The sequence below is a fragment of the Oncorhynchus mykiss genome, unplaced genomic scaffold (genome assembly GCF_057628025.1).
Source record: "Oncorhynchus mykiss isolate SJ-2025 unplaced genomic scaffold, ASM5762802v1 scaffold96, whole genome shotgun sequence".
Taxonomy (NCBI): Eukaryota; Metazoa; Chordata; class Actinopteri; order Salmoniformes; family Salmonidae; genus Oncorhynchus; species Oncorhynchus mykiss.
In genome coordinates, this window is record NW_028322095.1 from 1,804,588 (window position 1) to 1,825,000 (window position 20,413).

At 44.8% G+C, this 20,413-nt stretch overlaps 2 protein-coding genes across 3 annotated transcripts in view; one reads left to right on the plus strand and one right to left on the minus strand.

The window, feature by feature from the left end:
* Positions 1-20,413, plus strand: part of LOC149970078 (protein Wnt-5b) — a 224,793-nt gene that overhangs the window by 105,000 nt on the left and 99,380 nt on the right. Inside the window, exon 2 of one of the 2 annotated variants that reach the window (XM_090228736.1) lies at positions 12,811-12,909. The exons of the other annotated variant lie outside the window; for it this stretch is intronic. The gene's annotated coding sequence lies outside the window, so the exon portion shown is untranslated. The remainder of the gene's footprint in view (positions 1-12,810; positions 12,910-20,413) is intronic. 2 annotated transcript variants of the gene reach the window in all.
* LOC110517722 (F-box/LRR-repeat protein 14) lies at positions 15,635-18,654 on the minus strand. The gene has a single exon (XM_036956543.2). It carries the CDS (start codon positions 18,098-18,100, stop codon positions 16,898-16,900), a length of 1,203 nt encoding a protein of 400 aa, XP_036812438.1. The 5' UTR covers positions 18,101-18,654; the 3' UTR covers positions 15,635-16,897.

The window sequence follows — 20,413 nt, forward strand, 5'->3', positions numbered from 1 at the left end:
GTCAAAGTCCAGACCTGAATCCAATCGAGAATCTGTGGAAAGAACTGAAAACTGCTGTTCACAAATGCTCTCCATCCAACCTCACTGAGCTCGAGCTGTTTTGCAAGGAGGAATGGGAAAAAATGTCAGTCTCTCGATGTGCAAAACTGATAGAGACATACCCCAAGCGACTTACAGCTGTAATCGCAGAAAAAGGTGGCGCTACAAAGTATTAACTTAAGGGGGCTGAATAATTTTGCACGCCCAATTTTTCAGTTTTTGATTTGTTAAAAAAGTTTGAAATATCCAATAAATGTCGTTCCACTTCATGATTGTGTCCCACTTGTTGTTGATTTTTCACAAAAAAATACAGTTTTATATCTTTATGTTTGAAGCCTGAAATGTGGCAAAAGGTCGCAAAGTTCAAGAGGGCCGAATACTTTCGCAAGGCACTGTATATATTGTTTTTGTTACACGTCTAGTAATCTTTGTTTTAACCTTCTGACAATAACATTGGCTCCGTGTGTGATTTCTCTATGTGTCTACAGTATATGAACAGGGCAGGGTAGCCTGGTGGTTAGAGGGCAGGGTAGGGTACCCTGGTGGTTAGAGGGCAGGGTAGGGTACCCTGGTGGTTAGAGGGCAGGGTAGGGTAGCCTGGTGGTTAGAGGGCAGGGTAGGGTAGCCTGGTGGTTAAAGGGCAGGGTAGGGTACCCTGGTGGTTAGAGGGCAGGGTAGGGTAGCCTGGTGGTTAGAGCTTTGGACTAGTAACCGAAAGGTTTCATGTTCAAATCCCCGAGCTGACAAGGTACAAATCTGTCGTTCTGCCCCTGAACAGGAAGTTAACCCACTGTTCCTAGGCCGTCATTGAAAATAAGAATTTGTTCTTAACTGACTTGCCTAGTTAAATAAAGGATAAATAAATAAAACATGATCTTTTTCAGTGACCTTCCTGACATACAGGGCCCTCAGAAAGTATTCACCCCTAGACTTTCTCTACATTTTTTGGGGGTCACAGCCTGAATTAAAAAATGGATTAAGTGTAGATGTTGTGTCGCTGGCCTGCACACGATACCCCATAATGTCAAAGATGAAACATGTTTTTAGACATTTTTACAAATTAATTTTAAAAAATAAAAATCTGAAATGCCTCTAGTCAATAAGTATTTAACTCTTTTGTTATGGCAAGCCTAAATAAGTTCAGGAGTAAAAAAAAATATGCTTAACAACGCACATAATAAGTTGCATTGACTCACGCTTTGTGCAATAATAGTGTTTAACATGATGTTTGAGTGACTACCTCATCTCTGTTCCCCACACATACAATTATCTGTGAGGTCCCTGAGTCGAGCAGTGAATTTTAAACACAGATTCAACCACAAAGACCAGGGAGGTTTTCCATTGGAACACAAAGAAGGGCACCTATTGGTAGATGGGTAAAAGAAAACATACAAAAAACAGACAATGGATATCCCTTTGAGCATTTTGAAGTTATTAATTACACTTTGGATGGTGTATCAATACACCCAGTCACTACAAAGATACAGGTGTCCTTCCTAACTCAGTTGCCAGGGAGGAAGGAAACCGCTCAGAGGTTTCACCATGATGTCAATGGTGATTTTAAAACTGATGATGGCTCAACAACATTGTAGTTACTCCATAATACTAACCTAAATGACAGAGAGAAAAGAAGGAAGCCTGTACAGAATAAGAAATATTCCAAAACATGCATCCTGTTTGCAATAAGGCACAAAATGAAAACTGTAAAAAAAAAATGTGGCACAGAAATTACCTTTATGTCCTGAATACAAAGTGTTATATTTGGGTCAAATCCAACACATCACTGAGTACCACTCTTCATATTTTCAAGGATGATGGTGGCTGCATCCTGTTATGGGTATACTTGTCATCGACAAGGACTAGGGAGGATTCGGGAGGATTAAAAATAAACGGAATAGAGCTCAGCACAGGAGTAAAACCTGGTTCAGACTTCTTAACCAACAAACACTGGGAGACAAATTCACCTTTCAGAAAAACGACATTGAATGTTCCTGAGTCGACTGGTTACAGTTTTGACTTAAATCGTCTTGAAACTGTATGGCCAGACTTTTGAAAATAATAATTGCCAAATATTGTACAATCCAGGTATGTAAAAGCTCTTAGAGACGTACACAGAAAGAGTCACAGCTCTTAGAGACTTACACAGAAAGAGTCACAGCTCTTAGAGACTTACACAGATTGATTCTAACACGTATTGACTCAGGGGGTGTGAATACTTATGTAAATTAGATTTTGGAAATTAATTTTCAATACATTTGCAAAAATGTAAAAAAAAAACAACATGTTTTCACCTTGTTATTGTGGGGTATTGTGTGTAGATGGGTGAGATTTAATATATATATATATATATATATATATCCATTTTGAATTCAATATGTAACAACAAACCGTAGTGTAAGTCAAGGGGTATGAATACTTTCTGAAGGCCCTCTCCATATTATCTGAGACTGTAAATGTCACCAACGTGTGAACATGGCTAAATACAAATCTCATCTGGATATCATTACCAGAGCCTGGAAGTCCTACTCGTAATATCCCAGCCCAGCCCTGTCTGACTGAGGATTGAAACCTAGACTGAGAGGGGGCTCAGCTCTGAGACATAGTATGAACTGGTTTCCAGAGCAACATTAAACCAATAGTGTGTTGTTAGTCAAAGACTAGACGTTATCTGTGTCTAGGATACTCCGCCCAATAACACTGTAACTGCTGGGGGGGGGGGGGGGGGGGGGGGGGGGGGGGGGTCAACTCTAAAGGCTGGTTTCCCAGATACAGATTCATCCTAGTTCTGGACTAAAAAAGGTATTTCTTCATTGACAATTGAATTCTCCATTAGACCAGGACAAGGCTTAATCTGTGCCTGGGAAACCAGCCCAATGACACAGTGTCTGTATTCCCAGACACCAATTAAGCCTATATTCCTGAACTGGTACAGGCAGCAGGTTTGTGTGTCTACATCTCTGGTACAGGCAGCAGGTTTGTGTGTCTACATCTCTGGTACAGGCAGCAGGTTTGTGTGTCTACATCTCTGGTACAGGCAGCAGGTTTGTGTGTCTACATCTCTGGTACAGGCAGCAGGTTTGTGTGTCTATATCTCTGGTACAGGCAGCAGGTTTGTGTGTCTACATCTCTGGTACAGGCAGCAGGTTTGTGTGTCTATATCTGTGGTACAGGCAGCAGGTTTGTGTGTCTATATCTCTGGTACAGGCAGCAGGTTTGTGTGTCTACATCTCTGGTACAGGCAGCAGGTTTCTATAGTGAGGTGCAGTAGACAGCAGGTTTCTATAGTGAGGTGCAGTAGACAGCAGGTTTCTATAGTGAGGTGCAGTAGACAGCAGGTTTCTATAGTGAGGTGCAGTAGACAGCAGGTTTCTATAGTGAGGTGCAGTATACAGCAGGTTTCTATAGTGAGGTGCAGTATACAGCAGGTTTCTATAGTGAGGTGCAGTAGACAGCAGGTTGCTATAGTGAGGTGCAGTAGACAGCAGGTTTCTATAGTGAGGTGCAGTAGACAGCAGGTTTCTATAGTGAGGTGCAGTAGACAGCAGGTTTCTATAGTGAGGTGCAGTAGACAGCAGGTTTCTATAGTGAGGTGCAGTAGACAGCAGGTTTCTATAGTGAGGTGCGGTAGACAGCAGGTTTCTATAGTGAGGTGCAGTAGACAGCAGGTTTCTATAGTGAGGTGCAGTAGACAGCAGGTTTCTATAGTGAGGTGCAGTAGACAGCAGGTTTCTATAGTGAGGTGCAGTAGACAGCAGGTTTCTATAGTGAGGTGCAGTAGACAGCAGGTTTCTATAGTGAGGTGCAGTAGACAGCAGGTTTCTATAGTGAGGTGCAGTAGACAGCAGGTTTCTATAGTGAGGTGCAGTAGACAGCAGGTTTCTATAGTGAGGTGCAGTAGACAGCAGGTTTCTATAGTGAGGTGCAGTAGACAGCAGGTTTCTATAGTGAGGTGCAGTAGACAGCAGGTTTCTATAGTGAGGTGCAGTAGACAGCAGGTTTCTATAGTGAGGTGCAGTAGACAGCAGGTTTCTATAGTGAGGTGCAGTAGACAGCAGGTTTCTATAGTGAGGTGCAGTAGACAGCAGGTTTCTATAGTGAGGTGCAGTAGACAGCAGGTTTCTATAGTGAGGTGCGGTAGACAGCAGGTTTCTATAGTGAGGTGCAGTAGACAGCAGGTTTCTATAGTGAGGTGCAGTAGACAGCAGGTTTCTATAGTGAGGTGCAGTAGACAGCAGGTTTCTATAGTGAGGTGCAGTAGACAGCAGGTTTCTATAGTGAGGTGCGGTAGACAGCAGGTTTCTATAGTGAGGTGCAGTAGACAGCAGGTTTCTATAGTGAGGTGCGGTAGACAGCAGGTTTCTATAGTGAGGTGCGGTATACAGGTTTCTATAGTGAGGTGCAGTAGACAGCAGGTTTCTATAGTGAGGTGCAGTAGACAGCAGGTTTCTATAGTGAGGTGCAGTAGACAGCAGGTTTCTATAGTGAGGTGCAGTAGACAGCAGGTTTCTATAGTGAGGTGCAGTAGACAGCAGGTTTCTATAGTGAGGTGCGGTAGACAGCAGGTTTCTATAGTGAGGTGCAGTAGACAGCAGGTTTCTATAGTGAGGTGCAGTAGACAGCAGGTTTCTATAGTGAGGTGCAGTAGACAGCAGGTTTCTATAGTGAGGTGCAGTAGACAGCAGGTTTCTATAGTGAGGTGCAGTAGACAGCAGGTTTCTATAGTGAGGTGCAGTAGACAGCAGGTTTCTATAGTGAGGTGCAGTAGACAGCAGGTTTCTATAGTGAGGTGCAGTAGACAGCAGGTTTCTATAGTGAGGTGCAGTAGACAGCAGGTTTCTATAGTGAGGTGCAGTAGACAGCAGGTTTCTATAGTGAGGTGCAGTAGACAGCAGGTTTCTATAGTGAGGTGCAGTAGACAGCAGGTTTCTATAGTGAGGTGCAGTAGACAGCAGGTTTCTATAGTGAGGTGCAGTAGACAGCAGGTTTCTATAGTGAGGTGCAGTAGACAGCAGGTTTCTATAGTGAGGTGCAGTAGACAGCAGGTTTCTATAGTGAGGTGCGGTAGACAGCAGGTTTCTATAGTGAGGTGCAGTAGACAGCAGGTTTCTATAGTGAGGTGCAGTAGACAGCAGGTTTCTATAGTGAGGTGCAGTAGACAGCAGGTTTCTATAGTGAGGTGCAGTAGACAGCAGGTTTCTATAGTGAGGTGCAGTAGACAGCAGGTTTCTATAGTGAGGTGCAGTAGACAGCAGGTTTCTATAGTGAGCTGCGGTAGACAGCAGGTTTCTATAGTGAGGTGCGGTATACAGCAGGTTTCTATAGTGAGGTGCAGTAGACAGCAGGTTTCTATAGTGAGGTGCAGTAGACAGCAGGTTTCTATAGTGAGGTGCAGTAGACAGCAGGTTTCTATAGTGAGGTGCGGTAGACAGCAGGTTTCTATAGTGAGGTGCAGTAGACAGCAGGTTTCTATAGTGAGGTGCGGTATACAGCAGGTTTCTATAGTGAGGTGCAGTAGACAGCAGGTTTCTATAGTGAGGTGCAGTAGACAGCAGGTTTCTATAGTGAGTTGCAGTAGACAGCAGGTTTCTATAGTGAGGTGCGGTAGACAGCAGGTTTCTATAGTGAGGTGCGGTATACAGGTTTCTATAGTGAGGTGCAGTAGACAGCAGGTTTCTATAGTGAGGTGCGGTAGACAGCAGGTTTCTATAGTGAGGTGCGGTATACAGGTTTCTATAGTGAGGTGCAGTAGACAGCAGGTTTCTATAGTGAGGTGCGGTATACAGGTTTCTATAGTGAGGTGCAGTAGACAGCAGGTTTCTATAGTGAGGTGCAGTAGACAGCAGGTTTCTATAGTGAGGTGCGGTAGACAGCAGGTTTCTATAGTGAGGTGCAGTAGACAGCAGGTTTCTATAGTGAGGTGCAGTAGACAGCAGGTTTCTATAGTGAGGTGCAGTAGACAGCAGGTTTCTATAGTGAGGTGCAGTAGACAGCAGGTTTCTATAGTGAGGTGCGGTAGACAGCAGGTTTCTATAGTGAGGTGCAGTAGACAGCAGGTTTCTATAGTGAGGTGCAGTAGACAGCAGGTTTCTACAGTGAGGTGCAGTAGACAGCAGGTTTCTATAGTGAGGTGCAGTAGACAGCAGGTTTCTATAGTGAGGTGCAGTAGACAGCAGGTTTCTATAGTGAGGTGCAGTAGACAGCAGGTTTCTATAGTGAGGTGCAGTAGACAGCAGGTTTCTATAGTGAGGTGCAGTAGACAGCAGGTTTCTATAGTGAGGTGCAGTAGACAGCAGGTTTCTATAGTGAGGTGCAGTAGACAGCAGGTTTCTATAGTGAGGTGCGGTATACAGGTTTCTATAGTGAGGTGCGGTAGACAGCAGGTTTCTATAGTGAGGTGCGGTATACAGGTTTCTATAGTGAGGTGCAGTAGACAGCAGGTTTCTATAGTGAGGTGCAGTAGACAGCAGGTTTCTATAGTGAGGTGCAGTAGACAGCAGGTTTCTATAGTGAGGTGCAGTATACAGCAGGTTTCTATAGTGAGGTGCAGTATACAGCAGGTTTCTATAGTGAGGTGCGGTAGACAGCAGGTTTCTATAGTGAGGTGCGGTATACAGGTTTCTATAGTGAGGTGCGGTAGACAGCAGGTTTCTATAGTGAGGTGCAGTAGACAGCAGGTTTCTATAGTGAGGTGCAGTAGACAGCAGGTTTCTATAGTGAGGTGCGGTATACAGCAGGTTTCTATAGTGAGGTGCAGTAGACAGCAGGTTTCTATAGTGAGGTGCAGTAGACAGCAGGTTTCTATAGTGAGGTGCAGTAGACAGCAGGTTTCTATAGTGAGGTGCAGTAGACAGCAGGTTTCTATAGTGAGGTGCAGTAGACAGCAGGTTTCTATAGTGAGGTGCGGTATACAGCAGGTTTCTATAGTGAGGTGCAGTAGACAGCAGGTTTCTATAGTGAGGTGCAGTAGACAGCAGGTTTCTATAGTGAGGTGCGGTATACAGCAGGTTTCTATAGTGAGGTGCAGTAGACAGCAGGTTTCTATAGTGAGGTGCAGTAGACAGCAGGTTTCTATAGTGAGGTGCAGTAGACAGCAGGTTTCTATAGTGAGGTGCGGTAGACAGCAGGTTTCTATAGTGAGGTGCAGTAGACAGCAGGTTTCTATAGTGAGGTGTGGTAGACAGCAGGTTTCTATAGTGAGGTGCAGTAGACAGCAGGTTTCTATAGTGAGGTGCGGTATACAGCAGGTTTCTATAGTGAGGTGCAGTAGACAGCAGGTTTCTATAGTGAGGTGCAGTAGACAGCAGGTTTCTATAGTGAGGTGCGGTAGACAGCAGGTTTCTATAGTGAGGTGCGGTATACAGGTTTCTATAGTGAGGTGCAGTAGACAGCAGGTTTCTATAGTGAGGTGCGGTATACAGGTTTCTATAGTGAGGTGCGGTAGACAGCAGGTTTCTATAGTGAGGTGCGGTATACAGGTTTCTATAGTGAGGTGCAGTAGACAGCAGGTTTCTATAGTGAGGTGCGGTAGACAGCAGGTTTCTATAGTGAGGTGCGGTAGACAGCAGGTTTCTATAGTGAGGTGCAGTAGACAGCAGGTTTCTATAGTGAGGTGCAGTAGACAGCAGGTTTCTATAGTGAGGTGCAGTATACAGGTTTCTATAGTGAGGTGCGGTAGACAGCAGGTTTCTATAGTGAGGTGCGGTATACAGGTTTCTATAGTGAGGTGCGGTAGACAGCAGGTTTCTATAGTGAGGTGCAGTATACAGCAGGTTTCTATAGTGAGGTGCGGTAGACAGCAGGTTTCTATAGTGAGGTGCAGTAGACAGCAGGTTTCTATAGTGAGGTGCAGTAGACAGCAGGTTTCTATAGTGAGGTGCAGTAGACAGCAGGTTTCTATAGTGAGGTGCAGTAGACAGCAGGTTTCTATAGTGAGGTGCAGTAGACAGCAGGTTTCTATAGTGAGGTGCAGTAGACAGCAGGTTTCTATAGTGAGGTGCAGTAGACAGCAGGTTTCTATAGTGAGGTGCAGTAGACAGCAGGTTTCTATAGTGAGGTGCGGTATACAGCAGGTTTCTATAGTGAGGTGCAGTAGACAGCAGGTTTCTATAGTGAGGTGCAGTAGACAGCAGGTTTCTATAGTGAGGTGCGGTATACAGCAGGTTTCTATAGTGAGGTGCAGTAGACAGCAGGTTTCTATAGTGAGGTGCAGTAGACAGCAGGTTTCTATAGTGAGGTGCAGTAGACAGCAGGTTTCTATAGTGAGGTGCGGTAGACAGCAGGTTTCTATAGTGAGGTGCAGTAGACAGCAGGTTTCTATAGTGAGGTGTGGTAGACAGCAGGTTTCTATAGTGAGGTGCAGTAGACAGCAGGTTTCTATAGTGAGGTGCGGTATACAGCAGGTTTCTATAGTGAGGTGCAGTAGACAGCAGGTTTCTATAGTGAGGTGCAGTAGACAGCAGGTTTCTATAGTGAGGTGCGGTAGACAGCAGGTTTCTATAGTGAGGTGCGGTATACAGGTTTCTATAGTGAGGTGCAGTAGACAGCAGGTTTCTATAGTGAGGTGCGGTATACAGGTTTCTATAGTGAGGTGCGGTAGACAGCAGGTTTCTATAGTGAGGTGCGGTATACAGGTTTCTATAGTGAGGTGCAGTAGACAGCAGGTTTCTATAGTGAGGTGCGGTAGACAGCAGGTTTCTATAGTGAGGTGCGGTAGACAGCAGGTTTCTATAGTGAGGTGCAGTAGACAGCAGGTTTCTATAGTGAGGTGCAGTAGACAGCAGGTTTCTATAGTGAGGTGCAGTAGACAGCAGGTTTCTATAGTGAGGTGCAGTAGACAGCAGGTTTCTATAGTGAGGTGCGGTATACAGGTTTCTATAGTGAGGTGCAGTAGACAGCAGGTTTCTATAGTGAGGTGCGGTATACAGGTTTCTATAGTGAGGTGCGGTAGACAGCAGGTTTCTATAGTGAGGTGCGGTATACAGGTTTCTATAGTGAGGTGCAGTAGACAGCAGGTTTCTATAGTGAGGTGCGGTAGACAGCAGGTTTCTATAGTGAGGTGCGGTAGACAGCAGGTTTCTATAGTGAGGTGCAGTAGACAGCAGGTTTCTATAGTGAGGTGCAGTAGACAGCAGGTTTCTATAGTGAGGTGCAGTATACAGGTTTCTATAGTGAGGTGCGGTAGACAGCAGGTTTCTATAGTGAGGTGCGGTATACAGGTTTCTATAGTGAGGTGCGGTAGACAGCAGGTTTCTATAGTGAGGTGCAGTATACAGCAGGTTTCTATAGTGAGGTGCGGTAGACAGCAGGTTTCTATAGTGAGGTGCAGTAGACAGCAGGTTTCTATAGTGAGGTGCAGTAGACAGCAGGTTTCTATAGTGAGGTGCAGTAGACAGCAGGTTTCTATAGTGAGGTGCAGTAGACAGCAGGTTTCTATAGTGAGGTGCAGTAGACAGCAGGTTTCTATAGTGAGGTGCAGTAGACAGCAGGTTTCTATAGTGAGGTGCAGTAGACAGCAGGTTTCTATAGTGAGGTGCAGTAGACAGCAGGTTTCTATAGTGAGGTGCGGTATACAGCAGGTTTCTATAGTGAGGTGCAGTAGACAGCAGGTTTCTATAGTGAGGTGCAGTAGACAGCAGGTTTCTATAGTGAGGTGCGGTATACAGCAGGTTTCTATAGTGAGGTGCAGTAGACAGCAGGTTTCTATAGTGAGGTGCAGTAGACAGCAGGTTTCTATAGTGAGGTGCAGTAGACAGCAGGTTTCTATAGTGAGGTGCGGTAGACAGCAGGTTTCTATAGTGAGGTGCAGTAGACAGCAGGTTTCTATAGTGAGGTGTGGTAGACAGCAGGTTTCTATAGTGAGGTGCAGTAGACAGCAGGTTTCTATAGTGAGGTGCGGTATACAGCAGGTTTCTATAGTGAGGTGCAGTAGACAGCAGGTTTCTATAGTGAGGTGCAGTAGACAGCAGGTTTCTATAGTGAGGTGCGGTAGACAGCAGGTTTCTATAGTGAGGTGCGGTATACAGGTTTCTATAGTGAGGTGCAGTAGACAGCAGGTTTCTATAGTGAGGTGCGGTATACAGGTTTCTATAGTGAGGTGCGGTAGACAGCAGGTTTCTATAGTGAGGTGCGGTATACAGGTTTCTATAGTGAGGTGCAGTAGACAGCAGGTTTCTATAGTGAGGTGCGGTAGACAGCAGGTTTCTATAGTGAGGTGCGGTAGACAGCAGGTTTCTATAGTGAGGTGCAGTAGACAGCAGGTTTCTATAGTGAGGTGCAGTAGACAGCAGGTTTCTATAGTGAGGTGCAGTAGACAGCAGGTTTCTATAGTGAGGTGCAGTAGACAGCAGGTTTCTATAGTGAGGTGCGGTATACAGGTTTCTATAGTGAGGTGCAGTAGACAGCAGGTTTCTATAGTGAGGTGCAGTAGACAGCAGGTTTCTATAGTGAGGTGCAGTAGACAGCAGGTTTCTATAGTGAGGTGCGGTAGACAGCAGGTTTCTATAGTGAGGTGCGGTATACAGGTTTCTATAGTGAGGTGCAGTAGACAGCAGGTTTCTATAGTGAGGTGCAGTAGACAGCAGGTTTCTATAGTGAGGTGCAGTAGACAGCAGGTTTCTATAGTGAGGTGCGGTAGACAGCAGGTTTCTATAGTGAGGTGCAGTAGACAGCAGGTTTCTATAGTGAGGTGCGGTAGACAGCAGGTTTCTATAGTGAGGTGCAGTAGACAGCAGGTTTCTATAGTGAGGTGCGGTAGACAGCAGGTTTCTATAGTGAGGTGCGGTATACAGGTTTCTATAGTGATGTGCAGTAGACAGCAGGTTTCTATAGTGAGGTGCAGTAGACAGCAGGTTTCTATAGTGAGGTGCAGTAGACAGCAGGTTTCTATAGTGAGGTGCGGTAGACAGCAGGTTTCTATAGTGAGGTGCGGTAGACAGCAGGTTTCTATAGTGAGGTGCGGTATACAGGTTTCTATAGTGAGGTGCAGTAGACAGCAGGTTTCTATAGTGAGGTGCGGTATACAGGTTTCTATAGTGAGGTGCGGTAGACAGCAGGTTTCTATAGTGAGGTGCAGTAGACAGCAGGTTTCTATAGTGAGGTGCAGTAGACAGCAGGTTTCTATAGTGAGGTGCGGTATACAGGTTTCTATAGTGAGGTGCGGTAGACAGCAGGTTTCTATAGTGAGGTGCGGTAGACAGCAGGTTTCTATAGTGAGGTGCAGTAGACAGCAGGTTTCTATAGTGAGGTGCAGTAGACAGCAGGTTTCTATAGTGAGGTGCAGTAGACAGCAGGTTTCTATAGTGAGGTGCAGTAGACAGCAGGTTTCTATAGTGAGGTGCAGTAGACAGCAGGTTTCTATAGTGAGGTGCGGTATACAGGTTTCTATAGTGAGGTGCAGTAGACAGCAGGTTTCTATAGTGAGGTGCGGTAGACAGCAGGTTTCTATAGTGAGGTGCAGTAGACAGCAGGTTTCTATAGTGAGGTGCAGTAGACAGCAGGTTTCTATAGTGAGGTGCAGTAGACAGCAGGTTTCTATAGTGAGGTGCAGTAGACAGCAGGTTTCTATAGTGAGGTGCAGTAGACAGCAGGTTTCTATAGTGAGGTGCGGTATACAGCAGGTTTCTATAGTGAGGTGCAGTAGACAGCAGGTTTCTATAGTGAGGTGCAGTAGACAGCAGGTTTCTATAGTGAGGTGCGGTATACAGCAGGTTTCTATAGTGAGGTGCAGTAGACAGCAGGTTTCTATAGTGAGGTGCAGTAGACAGCAGGTTTCTATAGTGAGGTGCGGTATACAGGTTTCTATAGTGAGGTGCGGTAGACAGCAGGTTTCTATAGTGAGGTGCGGTAGACAGCAGGTTTCTATAGTGAGGTGCAGTAGACAGCAGGTTTCTATAGTGAGGTGCAGTAGACAGCAGGTTTCTATAGTGAGGTGCAGTAGACAGCAGGTTTCTATAGTGAGGTGCAGTAGACAGCAGGTTTCTATAGTGAGGTGCGGTAGACAGCAGGTTTCTATAGTGAGGTGCAGTAGACAGCAGGTTTCTATAGCGAGGTGCAGTAGACAGCAGGTTTCTATAGTGAGGTGCAGTAGACAGCAGGTTTCTATAGTGAGGTGCGGTATACAGCAGGTTTCTATAGTGAGGTGCAGTAGACAGCAGGTTTCTATAGTGAGGTGCAGTAGACAGCAGGTTTCTATAGTGAGGTGCAGTAGACAGCAGGTTTCTATAGTGAGGTGCAGTAGACAGCAGGTTTCTATAGTGAGGTGCAGTAGACAGCAGGTTTCTATAGTGAGGTGCAGTAGACAGCAGGTTTCCACAGTGAGGTGCAGTAGACAGCAGGTTTCTATAGTGAGGTGCAGTAGACAGCAGGTTTCTATAGTGAGGTGCAGTAGACAGCAGGTTTCTACAGTGAGGTGCAGTAGACAGCAGGTTTCTATAGTGAGGTGCGGTAGACAGCAGGTTTCTATAGTGAGGTGCAGTAGACAGCAGGTTTCTATAGTGAGGTGCAGTAGACAGCAGGTTTCTATAGTGAGGTGCAGTAGACAGCAGGTTTCTATAGTGAGGTGCAGTAGACAGCAGGTTTCTATAGTGAGGTGCAGTAGACAGCAGGTTTCTATAGTGAGGTGCGGTATACAGCAGGTTTCTATAGTGAGGTGCAGCAGACAGCCTGTCTAACTGTCTCTTCTCTCCTCAGCCTGGATTGTAACGCGCCACACTCACTTTTAGCAGTCCAAAGTCAAATAGTGACTCACAAATTCCTCTGCTTTTCTTTTTCCAGGGATCAGACATTAGGGAGAGGCAGCGTCACCTTTCCTCCTCCCTCCTCCCTCCTCCACTCCCTACTTCTGCTCCTGCTAGCCTAACCCAGGCCTATACAGTAAGTTACTTCTCTCTCTCTAACTACTGTCCACACACACCTCTCGTCTCAACAGTATATTCTATAAGAATCTCACCCCTCTTTCGCTAACTTCCCTCTTCACAAATAATATACATTTCAGTGGTACAGTCTGCTTCACAAATAGCCCCCTATTCCCTGTGTAGTGCCCTATGGGGCCTGGTCTAAAGCAGTGCACTATAGAGGGAAAAGGGTGTAATTTGGAACGCACACACAGTTACAACACACCTCCAGCCAGATCTTTTGGTCTTTCGGGCCCCAGCCTGCAATCAAACGGCAGCCACGCCAAATGCTTTTTCCGGAGGCCAAGATTTTTTTCAGCTCCTGTAGCTCTGATAAAAGTCCTGCCACACTCAAACCCCCTATAGGCTTCTCTCACACACACACACACACACACACACACAACCCCCCGAAGGCCACTGAAAACATCAAAGCGTTTCTACTGTAAGTCAGCAACACCTTTAAACTGCAGGCGTTGTAAAGCAGAGGTGGAAAGAGGTGGAGACTTAGGGAGGAGAGAGGATGTGGAGAGAGGAGGTGGAGAGAGGTGGAGAGGAGGTGGAAAGAGGTGGAGACTTAGGGAGGAGAGAGGATGTGGAGAGAGGAGGTGGAGAGGGGGAGAGAGGAGGTGGAGAGGAGAAGAGGAGAGAGGAGGTGGAGAGAGGGAGAGAGGAGGTGGAGAGGAGGAGAGGAGAGAGGAGGTGGAGAGAGGGAGAGAGGAGGTGGAGAGGAGAGAGGAGGTGGAGACTTAGGGAGGAGAGAGGATGTGGAGAGAGGAAGTGGAGAGAGGGAGAGAGGAGGTGGAGAGAGGTGGAGAGGAGAGAGGAGGTGGAGACTTAGCGAGGAGAGAGGAGGTGGAGAGAGGAGGTGGAGAGAGGGGGTGGAAAGGAGGAGAGGAGAGAGGAGGTGGAGAGAGGAGGTAAAGAGGGGAGAGGAGGTGGAGAGAGGTAAAGAGGAGAGAGGTAAAGAGGAGAGAGGAGATGGAGAGAGGTGGAGAGAGGTAAAGAGGAGAGAGGTGGAGAGAGGAGGTGGAGAGAGGTGGAGAGAGGTGGTGAGCCTTGGCTAGCATTATTGCAGATGTCCCTCTTGCTTTGTTGAGGAGAGCCAGTTCCCCTTAATGTTAGCAGTAAAAAGGCTCTGGTTCTCCCTCTCAAAGCAAAGTAAGGCTTTAAAGTAACACTGTGAACGTGACAGCTCAACTCAGCAAAAATAACTGTTTGAAACAACTTTGCTACAAACTAACTACAGTATCAAAATCAATTCAATTGAACCGTAGCAGGGACCATTTTAACTGAAGTTGGCCTACCAATTAAATTGAATGAAAAGTACTACAATAGCCATTTCAACTACAAACTGAATTCATCTGAAAAGTATATCAACAGCCATTTTGAACTAAAATACAAACATAGATCTAAATACCACAGCGGGACTTATGTCAACTGAAGTACAAACTAAATTTGACTGAAAAGAATAGCAAGCAGGAGCCATTTTGATTGAAGTACAATCAGACATCAAACTCAAGGGGATATCTTATCAGATAGGGATCTCCAAGATAATCAACTGACCAATGAAGTCTTTCAGTCAAGGTAGACTACCAGAACATAACATCAACATTAAAATAAGACCCCTGTATTTTTTAAAATTATTATTTTGCTAAACAAATATGAGATAAGATGTTCTAAAATACTGTACCCTGTTTATCTATAGAATGGGGGGGTTATCTCACTGTTATGTGGTTATTGCACAAGACCAAGACGAGTCTAAAACAGCACGCAGTGAATTCTCTCTTTCCCTCTTTCACTCTCTCTGGTCCAGAACGGACAGAGACGGGGCAAGAAGAAGAAAGCCTAAATGCTTTGAATGATGGTGTGGAATGTTAAAAAGTGTCTGTGAGACAGGAGGGGGGGGGGGTGTCGGCTGAGTTGTGGGTGGTGAGGAGAAGGGAGGGGGTGGGAGGAGAGAAGACGTCCCGTGGGACCAAGGCAGTCTCTCAGATCTGGTATGCGTGACTGAGCAAGCTAGAGAAAAATCCCAACGTGCCTTTTTAACTTCGGGAAACAAAAGCAACTGCCGGTATCCCACTCTTATTCTAAACACACATTTGGCTAAAGAAACAGAAAGTAAATAGCGCAAATTATAACACGGAACCAAATGTTAGCAACATTTGAACAGACAAAATCTAGGCTGTAGCCTAGAATATCGCAGAAAAACAGCACAATAAAATGCTAATATGTCAATGGGCGTGAGGCGTTTAATATCCCCAGATTTAGAGCCACGTTAGTGACAGCCCTTTGAGAGGCAAGCAGCTGAAACCTATCAACACAATACGTCAGACTGATAATTAGAACAAGCAAAATCAAGGGAAGCATCCATTTTGAATCTGCTCGTAAATAATTTAACAATCCAAGCCGGCATATCAACATTACAACTGCTTCTCGAAACCGAACAATCAAATTCGTAAGATTATGGTTGTGATCCGAACGATTAATAATATGTGGACAATTCTTGTCTGTTTTTGTTGTTGTTTTAAATACCTTGTCTCTACCGGGGATCTACGGACATAAACAGCGGTTTCTCTTAGAAATGGACACGTTTTCGATCAAAGCAGGAGTGCGTGGTCTTGTAACAAGGATGATCACAAGAAAACAATAAGTACTAGGTTACTAGTCTACAATACAATCCCCATACAAAACGAGTCCACATCACCTTTTCATTTATTATATAAATATCAACTTTAATGTTTACTGTAAGAATATAAAACCATTTCATTTTGGATTCAGTTTTTTTACAAACACATATACAGTACATTAAAACACAGTAGTCTCTCAGCAGGACTCAATACATGTTGCAGTTCAGTTCGCTCATAACGTCATGTTATGATCCCATAGGTTCCATGTAGGCCTGACACGCATTCACTTGGAAGCCGAGAAAATAAGGATCGATTGCTTCTTAATTCTAAAGCGTGTATTTAGATTCTATTCCAAAGGAGTGTCTCTTCTGTTGTTATTGTGGACTAGTGTGTATGATTGTGTTTAAAAGGTAGCAACCCATATTCTAGAGGATATGGAGGATTAGTTTGAAAACACCTGATTGAGAAAAAGGGGCAGCATTTCTATTATAGAAATCACTTCAATTTGAAGTACAACGCTCTGAATAACAGCAATAATTCGACAATATCTGCTTCCATAAGCATAAACACACCAAAATAATATAGGGAAGGAAGGGTCCCATTATTCAAAGCTTGAATCCAAGGCTACAAGGCCTTTAAGTTGGGCTAAAAAAGTAAACAAAACAAAAATAAAATGATTTTGGATACAAACCAGTCCGTTTTAATTTGCATAAAAGTCGCTATTTTTGTCCGAGTGTGAACAGTCCTTTTAAACGAAACTCTGTTCGTTTCTCTTCTTCATTGTTAAGCGTTTCTGGGCAAATTAACACAAAGGTAGTTTAGAGAGCGTTTCTTTTTGCTGCTAGGATTCTCCAAGCGCGAGACGCGTTGGGGGAGGGGACTACTACTGTCTATAGGCACAATTTATCTCCTCTCTTTCTTTTTAAGAATACGCGGATTCATTACAACACATTGATAAACGAGGTAGCCGAATGTATTAGGCGCGATAGTTGGAGAGTTTGAAGTTAAATATTGCGACTCTTTATAATAATAAAAAGTAGTTTGTCTTCATAATGCGGGGGCGGGATGTTGTGTTGTTAATAATGAAAACATGCATTTGATGATGATTAATCTTGTTTTCATTTGGCCTAAAATTGCGCAACATATTTTTTAATCACAGTTTTGTAGCATTAAGTTACATTGAATGAGAAAATATCCAACTACGACGAGATTGAGAGCAGAGGATATATATATATATTTTTTTTAGAAGGAACATTTCCCCGCCCACTGGTCTCCTGCTCCGTTACCCCTTCTCCTCTCTGTGTGTGTCCCCCTCCCCAACTAATCCTCGCCAAGTTAGTTTCACCTCACTTTTTCACTCTCTGTCATCTGCCAAAGTCCCAGATTCAAAACTTTAAGGCATGGGAGCTGCGTTATCCTTTCCAGTCCCCGTTTCGTGATTTTAGTACATCCATACAGATCGATCCCCGTCAACTGAGTCAAGTGGTCGGCAATGAGCTCCAGTCCTTTGTCTGTAATCCGCACACACTGTCCAATGTTCAGGGTTCTCAGCTCATGCATCTGGCGCACCATCCTGTTGATGCCATCGTCACTAATGTGGCACGAGCACAGGGACAGGGATTTGAGCTGGTACAGGCCCTGGGCGATGTAAGCCAGACTCTGGTCCCCTATCTTGTCACAGAAGGACATGTCTAGCCCGGAGAGCCGCAGCGTGCCCATGGCCAGGTGCATGATGCCCGTGTCACTGATGTTGTCGCACGAGCGCAGGTTAAGGCTCCAGAGGCTGGTCATGTGGGAGAGGTGGATCATACCTGCGTCAGAGATCCCGCCACAGAAACTCAGGTTGAGAACTTTGAGCTTAGCCAGGCCCTTCGAGATGTGCTTGAGGGACAGATCCGTAAGTTTCTGACAGTCCTGCAGCGTCAGGTATTCCAGGTTGAGACAGCCCTCCGCTGCGCTGCGGGTCATGCCCGCCAGGTGCCCGATGCCCACGTCAGACACATGCCGGCAGCTGCGGAGATTGAGGCTCTTGAGCCGGTGTAAACCCCACGCTATGAGCAACAGCCCCGTGTTGGTGATGTTACTACACCCGCCCAGTTCCAGAACCTCCAGGTTCTTCAGATACTGGGCGATCCGGCCCAGGCTGGAGTCCGTGATCTGCTTACACAGACTAAGGTTTAGAACCCGAAGGGAAGGGATCTCCTGGACAAACGCGTGGCCCAGGCCGTTATCCGTTAAGTTATAGCAGCCACTCAGGTTCAGGCTCTCGATGTTTGGCATCCCCTGGATCACGTAGCTGAGGCTCCGCCGCAGGCTGAGAATCTGAACTCTCCGGATTCCGCGGGCCTGTAGGCTGGGGAAGAGAGAAGGATTGGCCCGCCGCAGATGCAGCTTGGCTTCCACCCCCCTCCACACCGACTTGTGGTAGGAAGCGTCCCTCCAAGCAGCACACACTTGGGCCACCCTGCCTTTGTCCCTTACATCCAAGTAGCTGAAAATCATGGCTAAAATTTCCGGAAAGAGGCACGATATGTGCGTCTCCATTTTAAACAGGCATAAAAATCACTCCGGGTCCCCGAGCCCACCGACGTATTTCCCTCCGTAAAAGTAGAGTCCCTTGTAATCCGGAAGAAAGCGGTTATGCTTTTTAACAGACCTTTCCCCGTTCCTCTTTTCACATTTAACGGCGCAAATCGATCAACTCCACATCCCACGTGATCCGTCTGGTTGCGCAGTAGAATTCAAATGCAAAAAAGCCCCAAAACCTTGTTCCAATATAGCCCCTCACCAAGAGGGGGGATGCGAAGGATAGGAACGGAAAGCGCCCGAGCCCTCCTTGGTCAGACGACGCAACCTATGATGCCTTTAGAAACACGTCTAGGCTCGCGCCGAGGATCCAAACGGTCATACATTTTCAAAGGAGACCTTTAAACTATCATAAATACAAGGAGGGTTGGAATTCCAGTCTGCTTCTTCTCTCTGTCTCTCTTCCTCTCCGTTATCAGAAAAGGAGTGGGGTTTCAGTTTGCATTTGCGCTCTCTCCGCTCGCACGCATTGCCAAGCCGAAGGGCTTCCTGCCTGCCTTTGTCTGGTCTTTCAAACTGACTTGGCAGGGCCGTGAGCACCGCTCTACCGCGGGGGAGAGACATACACATTAAAAATAATTAAACAGTTTTCTTTATATTAAAGGAATACTGTAAAATACAATATATGTTATCCATGTTCCTAGTAAATAAGAACATTGTGTGACTTGCTTTAGCGTAGGATATTTAAAATATATTTAAGAGAGTCTGTTTTGACTTCCCCCTTCCCTGGGAGGATTGTGGTTTGGTCCAACTCAGCTGGAACAGTAAGAATAGTTCCCCTGGAAACCAACTTCTTACAATTCAGTTCACTTTAGTCTTAACCCTTTAGTTGTCGCGGTATATTGGTTTTTGATTCTATTTTAAATGATTTAGATGGTATGTAATCCATCTAAAACTGAACCGTGTTTGTGTTATTATTTTAGAGCTCGAACTATTCTAGAAGGATTCTGTTAAGAGTTCTGTGTTCCAGATAGAAGACTGTGCTTTGTGTCTGTCTCCCTTCTCAGTGTTCTACAAATTGAAACATTGTATCAGGTCTGATCCGCCAAATGTATCAAGTAAAGGATACATTTGTAACTCAACTCTGCTGCCAAGTGAAAAGTGTTACAATTGATACAATGATACAATGTAGAGCTGAGCGGTAACACAAATCACCGTATCACATGATTATGTCCAGATTCTAATCAAATGCGTTTTAATTGAAGGATATTCTTTATTTTTCAACAAATATGGAACGTTTATCCTGTTGCTGTTCATATTGTGAGATTATTACTCCGTTTTATTTGTAATTCTATGGTAACAAGACTTATTACTAAGCTGTTACTATTTCCCCTCAACATTTCTCAGAGGGTTGTAGCCTGTTTAGAAGCATATTCACTACATTGTTGTGTGTAAATTAATGAAGTTAGCAGTCATGCATTATATTTGTTGATTATATCCCGATCAATCTTAGTGATAACTTATTTGTGTAAATTATAATTATCATACATTTACCCATGCATTTTTCTTATTCATTTCAGGCATGTCTAGCTTTTCCTCTATGCTCTGATTGGATTCTATGCTCTGACCCCCAGGTCAACCACACAAACAGGCAACAGCTCCGTTCCCAGCTAGAAGCTGACAGAATGCATGTGAAAAACAACAGCTGAATTCTGCTAGCCAGGGCCGCCTTTCCAGTTCTAACATCAAAGGAAGGTAGATACTCTCTGTTAGCTAAGTAGTAGTAGTGGTAGTAGTAGTAGTAGTAGTAGTAGTAGTAGTAGTAGTAGTGGTGGTAGTAGTAGTAGTAGTAGTAGTAGTAGTAGTGGTAGTATAAGTAGTAGTAGTGGTAGAAGTAGTAGTAGTAGTATAAGTAGTAGTAGTAGTAGTAGTATAGGTAGTAGTAGTAGTAGTAGTAGTAGTAGTTGTAGTAGTAGAAGTAGTGGTAGTAGTAGTAGTAGTAGTGGTAGTAGTGGTAGTAGTAGCAGTATAAGTAGTAGTGGTAGTAGTAGTGGTAGTAGTAGTTGTAGTAGTAGTAGTGGTAGTATAAGTACTAGTAGTGGTAGAAGTAGTAGTAGTAGTATAAGTAGTAGTAGTAGTATAGGTAGTAGTAGTAGTAGTGGTAGTAGTAGAAGTAGTGGTAGAAGTAGTAGTAGTGGTAGTTGTATAAGTAGTAGTAGTAGTAGTAGTAGTAGTGGTAGAAGTAGTGGTAGTAGTAGTGGTAGTAGTAGTAGTGGTAGTAGTAGTAGTAGTGGTAGTAGTAGTAGTAGTAGTAGTGGTATTAGTAGTAAT